Source organism: Citrus clementina, unplaced genomic scaffold, assembly GCF_000493195.1.
Source record: "Citrus clementina cultivar Clemenules unplaced genomic scaffold, Citrus_clementina_v1.0 scaffold_3, whole genome shotgun sequence".
In the NCBI taxonomy this organism is placed as follows: Eukaryota; Viridiplantae; Streptophyta; class Magnoliopsida; order Sapindales; family Rutaceae; genus Citrus; species Citrus x clementina.
Window position 1 is genome coordinate 8596162 of NW_006262339.1, and position 11305 is coordinate 8607466.

At 35.9% G+C, this 11305-nt stretch overlaps 2 protein-coding genes across 3 annotated transcripts; one reads left to right on the top strand and one right to left on the bottom strand.

Annotated features, from left to right (window-relative positions):
- Nucleotides 1-1995: 1995 nt before the first annotated feature.
- Nucleotides 1996-5320, top strand: LOC18048374. Of its 2 annotated transcripts, none has more exons than XM_024189220.1 (5): nt 1996-2353; nt 2805-2876; nt 3440-4047; nt 4677-5047; nt 5134-5320. In XM_024189220.1, exons 2-5 carry the CDS (start codon nt 2858-2860, stop codon nt 5240-5242), a joined length of 1107 nt encoding a protein of 368 aa, XP_024044988.1. In that variant the 5' UTR covers nt 1996-2353; nt 2805-2857; the 3' UTR covers nt 5243-5320. The 2 variants fall into 2 exon arrangements, with proteins under 2 accessions (XP_024044988.1, XP_024044987.1); XM_024189219.1 differs by lacking the exon at nt 1996-2353 and adding an exon at nt 2586-2660.
- Nucleotides 5321-9496: 4176 nt separating this feature from the next.
- Nucleotides 9497-10970, bottom strand: LOC18048376 (dof zinc finger protein DOF5.4). Its single transcript, XM_006440759.2, has one exon. The coding sequence runs from the start codon at nt 10710-10712 to the stop codon at nt 9723-9725; it is 990 nt and encodes a 329-aa protein (XP_006440822.1). The 5' UTR covers nt 10713-10970; the 3' UTR covers nt 9497-9722.
- Between the last annotated feature and the right edge of the window lie 335 nt (nt 10971-11305).

The window sequence follows — 11305 nt, forward strand, 5'->3', positions numbered from 1 at the left end:
GAAAGCTATTTAATACTATCTAACTATAATTTAACGTAGTTTAATCTAATACAGTACCAAACATAAGACTATATAATACAATTCAGTTTAATTCAATCCAATTTAATCTAGTCCAATCATAATAATTAGTTCAATCCGATATTGCGTGCCAAAAATAGCCTAAGAGTATTAGTGTTACCTTATTTTGGGCCAACAAATAATCTTAATTTTATAAATTTTGGATCTACAAGATAATCTCAATTTTATCAAGGAAGTTAAGGTAGGCCATGGGATCGTTGGGTTAGGATTATACTATTGTCTCGATTAAATGTAATAATTTATAAATATTAAAATTATATTAATATGTAGTAAATGTAATAAAAAAATTGATTTTGATAATGTAAATAATAAATTATACTAAATATCATCATTAATTTCATAGTAAATTATAATTATAATTTAATTTATATAATTATTAAATATTTATATAATTTCAAATTTATATTTTAAATTAATTATTAAATATTAGAATTATACTTAATAAATAAAAATAGAAATGTATTTAAACTATGATTGATATTTAATTAATATCTTTGAGTTTGATTAGTATAATTAATAATACAATATTTTTAGTTTATAACAATAATAATAACTTGTAAATTGTAATAATACAATATAAAATTATTATAAAATAAGAAATATTAAACTATTTTAATTTTATATCAAAGGAATTTTCATTTGTATTATATTCAATTAAACTATTATTAACTAAATGTTTATTCATTTTTTATTAATTTTAATAATAATAATAATAATAAATTATTGTTACAATCCTATCTAATTCGGAACTACACAAAACACAAGACATTATTAAATATAATCATATCTTATCCCATTACATCTCATTCTATCTTGTCTTGCATGCCAAACACACCCTAAGATCTCATAAGATACTAGATGAATTTTATTGGATTGACATATTCCACCCATCTTAGTGAAATCATTAAAAAAAAAAAAAAAAATGCAGTGTTTGCAACAACAACCCAACACCACAACCAATAATATTAATGGACTATGATTATCTCGGCCTTTTTGAACAAAATTAAAACCAATTGCTTTTCTAATTATTTGAATGCATGTGTGGGAGACAACTAATTCTGTTGATAAATTTTTTTTAAATTCAACATTAGAAGTTTGGAATTCTACCTCGCTTACGTTAAGTAGGAAGAAAATTAAGTTGCCATTAAAATCAAATTATGAAGTGCATATGTTTTTATCCAATTTGTTTTAAGTTTAGAAATTTGGTATGTCCATTTTTTCTCTATACGATCATTATATATTTCTTATTGTAAATATTATAATTTAATATTTAAAAATCGTTATCACTCATCTTCGAATTATGTCAAAAACAATGTTTGTTACCAGTGACCTCGCATCATTAGGATATTATCAATTAACTTTTGGTAATTACATCTTTAAGAATTTTTTTTTTAAAAACTTATAAATAATAATGCGAAAGATCTTAATATTTGAATTCTAATGTTAAGTACCATTTGAATAGATAAATATCGTATCAATTCACACTCAAATTAAGATTCAAATGTTAGAAATTTTTAACACTATTCACTCATTAAAATGTCATGACAGCAACCAACAGGACTACTACAACTTGTTCGCAATTAAACAATTTTTTTTATCGTCTAAATCATATTTACAACATTAATATTTGGCCCCAAATTTCATCTTCTAAAACTACCAAAATTAACATTTTCTGTTGAAATCAAATCAAAATTGGGAGATAGCTCATCGCCTGAAAACTATCTCTGGGAGTCCATCACCTTGACAAAGAAAAAAAAGAATCGATATTATTTTATTTAACAAAATTTCGGGCCACATACCATTTTTCTTATATTTATGTCAATTTTTTTTTTTTATTTTTTTAAATCATCTCATATGCATCTTGTCAAAATAAGATACAGCTTCATAAGAGATAAATGATGAGATTTCCTAGGGCAATCAATTTTGCCACATAAATAACATGACAACTGTGTATCACACACTGCGAACATATGCCAGAATTTTTGTGCTTCGCTTCCCATGTTGCCAACCGTGTAAAGAGCAGAAATCATAGACAGCAAGTGAAGGGATTTCACAAGAACAACACATTTGTGTTTGTGTAGGCCAACTGACGGTTTATGGTTACTGAGTATCAGTTTCAGATTATAATTATACGCGCATTAATAACTTGAACTGCCCCATTTGCCCATTTATTGCACTCACCTTTTTAACTAACTGTTTCCTTCATCTCCATAGCCGGAGTGCGGGACAGCATAAGTAGCACTTGCATCTCTCTTGAGGGTCTCGGCTCTTCGACGTGAGTTCTTTCAGATTTTTTTTTCAAATTTGTTTATCTCTATTTATTTGTTTCATAATGCAGCCATGTATCTATGCAATGCAAGTAGAGTTTTAGAGAGACTTTTGGAAAGTGGAGCTTTTAAGGGAATCTTTCCTTCCAATTAATGATTGAAAGATTAGTTCAATATTTAAATGCTAAAGAATCATTGATACAGAATTGCAAATCTCAAAATAAGTTGCATAATCAAAAATGGGTCTCACAATCCAGCTGATTATGGTTAGGTATCCTAAAGGGATATCGTTGAAACTCAACTACAACAATGAAAGTATGCAACTGCTTATATTATAATCCAAAATTTTCTTTTGCTTAGTTGTCATTCTTTTGATGGGCTGCATTCTAGTTGTACTAGTTCATTTTTTAAGATATAAATCATTTAATTCAATTACTTACCCATTCATTTTTGCTAAAGATTGTTCAAGCAGGGCACCAGTTTACTCACTGACAGCACTCTTTCTCTACCTAATGTGCAAAATGAAACCCGGTAATTTTGCCTTGACCAATCATCTCTGTTAAGTGTTGTCTTGCCAGCATCTGCATATATGACTTCTGTAATTCCACTGCATTGTTATTTTTTTTCTCATCTTGAAGTACACGTTGTGATAAAATAAATATAAAATGTATCTCTGTAGTACAGCACAATCCACATGGTGATTAAATAAAAGATTAAATACTTAATGTGCATCTACCATTGAAACTTATAATAATTGGATTGATTAATTGTTGGCTTGAAATTGAATAAGGATGATACACCTGATATTGAATGTCATGCCGAAAACCTGGGAAATGAAAAATGGGAAAACTAAACCAATCACATTCAGCTTCAGAATAAACATTGATATCACAGGCTCTTTTAAGATTGAAGTATTCCTATTGCTTTGCGGTTTGTGCCTTCTGATCATTTTAGTCTGAAAATAAATCACTTTTTCTTTCTTCATGTTCTTTTAATATTGAAGTCTTTATCACGAGATGACAAACATCTTGGGAGCAATCGTGCAAACTTTTTCTAATATTTTCTTTAATCTCGATACATGTGTGCATTGCCAGATGGAGATTCCATGTGCGGGAGTTTGACTCTGACCAATGAACCCAATTACAAGGCTTTCAAATTCAGTGACAATTTGCTGGAGATGAGGACTTTTAAGAGGGATATAAAGAGCAATTTGGCTGTCCATAGACAGAATGGAAATGCAGCGGTCACAAAGCTACCTCAAGTTAACAATTTAACGGCCTCAAGGGAACCTAAAGGAAACAGAGAAATAAGAAAGAGGCATTATAGTGAAAAGAAGACGATGGAATCTGACACACCGGAGCTGGTTGCATTCTTTGAAGAGCAGGATTATCAGTTTGTTAAGGACATTTTCATGGACAGGGAAGTGCCTTTAATGAACAAGTGCTTGGTAGAAAATTGTGAGCTGGACCACAAAATCATCTCTTGTGTGCTTAGTTCTGATGACCGCGAATCAGACAATGGAACTCTGGAGGCAATGTCATCTATGTCTAATGAGTCAAAAATTAGAATTGAAAATGACACTAGTACGGATGTGACCAGAAAAAGTAGCTTGGAGAACTGGATGCTGGAACATGAAGATGATTCTGATGCAACTAGTTGTTCTGGTGAGAAGATTTCATCTGACAGACAGCTGATTGGGAAGGTAAGATACCATTTGCTCTTGGCTGTAATTTATTAATTATTTGCTGCAAAGGCTTATCTCCATCTAGTCTACTCGTAATCAATCAGTTTACCTCTAGACTCTTAGCGTGATTCTAAAATACTCTTTATCCACTCTTAATTCTTGTGGTTATGTTATTCTATTGAAAGGAGGGATTATTTCTTCCAGGATTCTAAATCACATGCTAACTAGAATTGGATGTTTTAAAGAGTCCTTGGTTACAAGGCAGGGTTAATGTTATCTGTCCTGGCTCTTATAGACAATAGCTTGACATGCCACTGATGGCAGGCCTCCTTGCTTCTTTTTTTTTTTTATCGCTCTCTCCTTTGCTTCTCAGCCAGTCATGAACTTCTTGTTAATGTTTAGTTCAAGCATCTTCAAACAATTAAAAATTTGTTCGTATTTAATATGGATTAATGTAAGGTTAATGTGAAGGCAAGAAAGTACTATAATAAATTGAAGGAATGTTTCTACTCAAACACTTGGGCAGAATTATGATTAACCTCTTGCTATAGCCGTAATCCAACAGTAATTATATTCCCCTGGCCCTGCATGATTTTATAAATTCAAATACATATATTTTTAAAAATAAAAATAAAAACAATTTGTAGGTTCCGGCCAGAGAGGAAGAGCTGGCAAATTTTATGTTGCCGTCAGCAGCTGAGATAGCTGATGACAACAGTTATTCAAGTGAGGCCACTTCGGAAAGTGAGGTGGAGAGTGGAAGCTTGAATACAACAAACAGCGAAGAAGAATTTCAAAACCAAGCAGATTCTGAAACCAAAATCACATTCAAGCCTCTAGATGAGATATCTCAAAGCCTAACAGGTTCAGGTCAAAGCTTTGTTGATCAACATGATCAAGTTGATCCAGGAGAACCCCTTTCCTTTTCAGCACGCGTGGAGCAAGTGCCATGTACAGGAAGCAACTCTCTTCGGTCAAGCAGCAGCAGTGCCAGTTTGCATTCTTTTGCATTTCCCATGTAAAATTTTCTCATTATTTCATTGTTATACTTCTTCAGCTATTGATTGAATAATTTGGCTCATGTATTTGCTTTTAATTGAACAGATTACCTTCAGAGTGGAATGGCAGCCCAGTGAGAATGGTGAAAACTGACAAAAAGCAAACGAGAAAGCAAAAAAGATGGAGAAAATTTTTTCTCTGTTGTAAATTCTAAGAGCTATGAATTCCCCTTTACTTGTGTAATTGATTCTTTATTCTTTTCTCCTATGTAGTGTTAAAAGGGGTTCGCTGTCTTGCATATATGATTTCATGTGCTGATACAACAAAATAATAACACAAAATAGTTATTACACAATTTTGATGAGCTGCAACAATCAAAATTCATTTCCTATAGCTCGAATAGAAGAAAACTGGTTGACTGGAAACAAGTTATTTGAACTTTTAATTATTTTGTATGTAACCTCCCAGTGATTCCATCTGCAGCAAATAACAAGAAGTTTTTGGCATGCAGCATTCCATGATTCCCTTATTGTATGTTTGTATTGGATGCGTGCTAGATGCAAAATCAACCTTCAAATTTATAAGCCCAACGTGTACCAGATTGGGCCCGGCTGGTGGGCGAGATTTTGCCCATTGTGTCGTGGATCTAAGTGGGAAGTATCCGAAGTATGCAAGTAAATAACAAAAATAATAAAGAAAGAAATATATAAATAATCAAAAACTGAAAGGGCTGATTGAAAATAAGCAAGCCAAATATGAAAAACGAAAGTTGCTCAGCTTCTATTCTATTCATGTGTCTGTCTTCAAGTTATGAATTCTCTGAATAGTATGGTCAATTTAAAAATGCATGCCCTCTGTTTATAGTTTGCAATTGAGCAGCTTTTGAGGGGTGGAAGCAGTTTCATATTTTGCATTACACCTTACAATTATCTTTCACAAATAACAACACGCTCTTTAAATCTCAAAATTGTGTACAAAATAACTTATAAATTGATCAGTTTGATGCATAGATACATCACAAATCATGTAATTACTTTTGCAGTTTACTTTCTATCATTATTAATGAGAAAAATAAATTATTTTTTTAAAGAAGCTGATAGACACATCTCATAACACATTGATCCTTAATTAAAAAAAAAAAAGAAGAAGATACATACATGATTCTTTTCTATGTTAAATTCATAATCCGTATGCATTTATTTATATTTGATTAGCTGATAGGTACGCATGATAATCCAGTAAATTGAGAGGCACACGTATTAAGTAAAAGGTTGGCCGTACAACATGAGGTTAACTGCAATAAGATAATCAAGTCGTGCTAATATTTCCATCATTGTGTTTGCCCTAAGGATGCAATTCGTGCCTCTTGAAAGAATTGGCCTGAACGAAAAGACATAATTTATTTGGGAAAGTTGATTAGCTGGACTTAAAAGTTAGGATAATGAAATTTGCCAAGTTAATTAGCCCCAATAGTAGTGCATGCGCATCATTATGCTGCCAAGATTGTTTCCTTAAAACCATGTCCCCCACAACACAAAACCCAAGAAAATCTTCAATGACCACCGCACTCATGGCCCCATGTCAATACTTAATACAGAAGCTGTGGGTAGGGCTCCGGCTCTGCTAAAATTGCACGAATCCACAGAGTCTTTCGAAACACCAGTTTGGTACTTGTTTAACCTATTTCCCTCTTATGGGTAATCATAAGTTTCAGGACAAATTCTTTGCCAATCATTTTAGGGCAACAAATTTTAAAATATCCCGCAATGCATCAATTCCACCAAAATCTCTTTCGGGATCATCTTGGTTCACGGTTATCAAATGTTTGGTGTGTAGTCGTACCAATGGTAAGGACCACCACCATGTGAGGCAGTGCCCTCTAGTCCCAATCAATGCCACTGTTATTGCTCGGCAGCATCAGGGCAATACTGAAACACATTGGTCCAGTGTCACTGAATTCTAATAGATTCTTGCATATGTTTTTTCAATAAAATGTTGAAACCGGACCCCTCATGATAGGTCACGTCTTTCTTCGTGCTGGGCCTATACATGCATCAATCTTCTAGCAAATTCATATTGCTAGCATTTTTTTTGTTACTTAAATTATTTTATCACATGAATAGTCTTTGAAGGATTTCACGTTATTGGGGGGATTACAGCACTGATTCAAACGTCCTAGAGTATCTGAACACAAGAAGTTTAATTTGGCTGCTCGAGCTCGTTTCACATGTCGTGCACTGAAACTCTCACCATTGGAACTTTTTACATTAGGAATTATTTTCCTGGCAACCAAATCAGGTGTATCATATTCTACGTTCGGCTCCACAAATGTCTTTTCACTCTCTTTTACGCCAATTGGGTTTGATTTAGTGCGCATTAATCACAGCAAACAGAGTAAGTCAATGTTAATCAAGCCGGTGGCAGTGCAGTTAAAAGTGCTCCAGCTAGCACGTAAATGACAAATAGTAAAGCCCGTGATAAGGCCTAGTTTGGCATTGCTATAAAAATATAAATTTGCAATTACGCTTTCAATGCAAAGCCGCTGAAGTGTTTATTAAACTTGTATCAGTTTTACTAATAATTTGTCAAACACTTATTCACCGACAGGCTCAGCTTGTGCTACTGCCGCAGTCCCCAAACGAAGCCTAAAATCTTTCAGCGGAATCCAGTTCATAGCATTTGAGAAAACTGCTCATACGTTTGAAAAACTTGCAAGGTACTGATAGCTAACCACGTTGATGCTGGATAGCTAAGCATAAAGTGTGCGTACCTGTAGGCAAAGCGCCTCCAAGGTTGACACTAGGACTTACCAAGTTATTAACTTGCGTCTTTAAAACTTCATTCACACCTCTCTGTCAATATTCATTCCTATAATGAACCACCGAATCGTCCATCATCAAATAAGGACCACTTCAAAGCTCAAAACCCATTCTAAGGACCACCATACCCTCCCCTGCGAACCTAGCTCCGCCCCACTTCCTACCCTCAAAATAACCAAGCTTCGATCATGCTATATCTTTGATGATGACACCGATATATCACCTGTTTCATCATCATGATTTAGACAAAATCAATTCATGAAAATATCACTGGATATTTCAAAATGATACATATCTTCTAAGAATTCTCTGCCTTGGAGCTGAAACAATTTGTGGTGCTATCAAGTTATGAAGTTAAGTGTTATAAATTTTTGAATGGTACAAAAGGCATGTGATTCAAACCGTGCTCATATGAGTGCGGAGAGGGTAAAAATTGAGTAGAAACCACAATGCTATTGATATTCTTTAAGAATCTTTCCATGTGACATTCATTCAAAATTGTAACTAAGAGCAAAATGTGTAAATGTTTAACGATTTTTAATGCATTGTATGTACACACATGTATCAATCAAAATCTTGGAAGATCGAAAAATTGATAACATTCCCTCGAGAAAAATTAAAAATGGAAATGAACTAGTCAATACGGCATGGGTCGTTGCATTACCCAAAAGAGAAACAAGGGGATGGGGAACTCTGATGTAATAATAAATTCTCTACTCGGTGCAAAAACAGCCACTGAAAACACGCATTGGTTGGATGATATTGACGTTATTTCCAACACACACAACAGAAACAAATACCAATTACCCACCAAGTGCATGACTCAATGCGCGCCCAGACTTGACACCACTTCCCGCACATGCGACTCGGCCCACAATCACCAAGTTACCGAGAAACTAACCCACCCCACCCCCCCACACCCACCTAATCTGGGTCCCAGGACTCCACATCATCATCCCCACCCACCCAATTTTTTTTTTCTTTTCTTTATATATTTCACATTTTCACATCTCAATCAATCTACCCTGTTCAGCACTCAATTCCCATCAGTGAAATGAAAACCAAGGCCCTGCGGACGGGACAAACCGACCTTTCCCAAAGGGAGGTCAGCCTACAACGTATGGCGAAAGCCCACGTGGCCCTCTACGCATTAGGAAACCTTCCCCTCCCACTATCGTCGCCACGTGGAGTCATAATCACGCATGGTACTGGTCACTACCACATGTGGCCCCACCACTCTCCCCCACTCCCCCTTACCGACTAGTGCATACACTAAAACCCCCCACTAATTGTCCGTACACATGTTCTCTCTTCTCTCTTAAACTATATAAATGTTAGTAACCACGTGTAATTATGATCGCCATTAACGCTGTATGCCATGACGTGGCATAATTTGAACGATAATGTTTCGTTTTGACTGTTGTATTAAGCCAGTAATTGAACATTTTAACTAAATTAACTGAGATTTATAATTAGATAACACAACCAAACAAGGAAACAAATAAACACACAGAACACTCTCTAGTTGCTGTATATTTTTCTTCATTAATTAAATTCCAGACGCATTAGGAACCAAAAAACCCCCTAAAAGTAAAAATTGAAAAAAAAAAAAAAACTAACACGGAAGTTAGTAGCACATGAACGCAACAAAGATCAAACCCACCCAAACTTCCTTTTTTAAAACAAAAATAATATATAAAAAAATTTACATAGAAAACAGTCATGAAATTGATACTATTCATGCAACCCTCCTTCACAATATTCTTTAACTTGATTTGTTTCCTCTTTTTTTTTTTTTTCCCTCTTTCGGGGGGTAGAGAGTTTCGATCAAGAAAAAGCAAAATCCTTTTGTAGTTAATAAAAAAGGTAAGAGATTTACGGGAGGTAGAGACTAGGGTGATCTTGATCAGTCCACTGAGTACTCTGACTCCAGTACGAAGCATGATCAACGGCGTTAGGGAGGTCAAACAAGCCTTGATGATCAGCACTCCCATGCCAATCCAACGATCCAAAACCCCCGGTATTCCCTGATCTGTCCTGCAAAGCTGATAACTCATCGTGTACTGTCTGATCAAGCAGCCCACTTGCCATCTCATGCAACTTCAATTCGTGATGACCTCCCATGGAACTGGCACTAGCCAACTTCTGCTGTTCTTGTTGCCACTGCTGCTCATTTTGAACATGCTCAAGATTTTGCTGAGCATTATTCAACAGATTACTGAACCCAAAAGGCAAAGCTTCATTCGAGGATGTAATCAGACTCGTGAAACTCCCAATTTCCGAAAATATCCCGCAATCAGACGATGCCTGATCGAGCAAAGCAGTAGTCGGTGCAGTCTCAAAACCAGGATCATTATTATTATTATTGTTGTTGTTGTTCATGGCACTCAACACATTCGACACTGAACTCGAAGAATGCACGGACACAGTTTCAACACTCGTATTATTATTATTATTATTATTCGTGACGGTGAGAGTGCTAGAGCTTTCACTACTCGAATGAGAGTTCGCCTTACGATCTCTTTCCCCAGCAGCTGGCGCTTCGGTTTGTGTCTGCGTTTGCGTTTGAGCTGATGATTCTGAGTTGGGTTTCGGCTTTGAGCTACGCTTGGTCTTCCGGCAGCCTCCTCCGACGGGGACGTTACGCAGGACGCCGCCTTTGGTCCAGTAACGGCGGCAGTTCTTGCAGAAGTGGCGGGGCTGGGATAGATTGTAGTTGTTGTAATAACAGAATTTTGTGTTTAGAGAGTCACAACGCGGGCACTTCAGAGCCTGGTGGTTCTGGTGGGGATGAGGCCGTAGCCGCCTGTCACCACCGCCGCCGCCGAATAACCTTCCTCCGCCGATTGAGTGGATGTCTTGCATTCCGTACAAGTGCTGTTTAGATAAGTTTTTCTTTGCAGCTAAGACGAAACAGAAAGATTTTGATTAATTTAGCTGTTAGGATTTACTGGAAAGGAAGAAAAAAATCGTCGTTCACATTTGTTGTATTTTCAACAAAATGATAAGAAACAGAAACATGAAAGAAAGAAAGAAAGAAAGAAAGAAAGAAAACAATAGGCAGTGTGTATGAGAGAAGGCGATAATAGATGATCTGAAGGTTCTGACAAATATCCCCTACATATCTTTCGAGTAACAAATTTTCATCAATTACGAAATTAACCATGCACCATTTCTTAATTTACAGAAACTATCCTCGGTTCTACTAATTTACCGAACTAGCCCTACTGAGGCGGGGACTGCCGGGGAGGGATGTGGGGATGGAATTGGGATTTAAGTGACAAGGGAGGACCGTACGGGAGAAAGGGAAATCACGACCGTCCACGTGGACGGAAGAGGAGGGGAAAGAGTTGTCGTCCACAAATTTGGGGTGTCTACTTGTCGGCCACCCCGGTTTATCTGCTCTGCTATCTCAGTGTGTCAGTACAACTGGTGGAGGGACTGCCACGTTGCCTCGC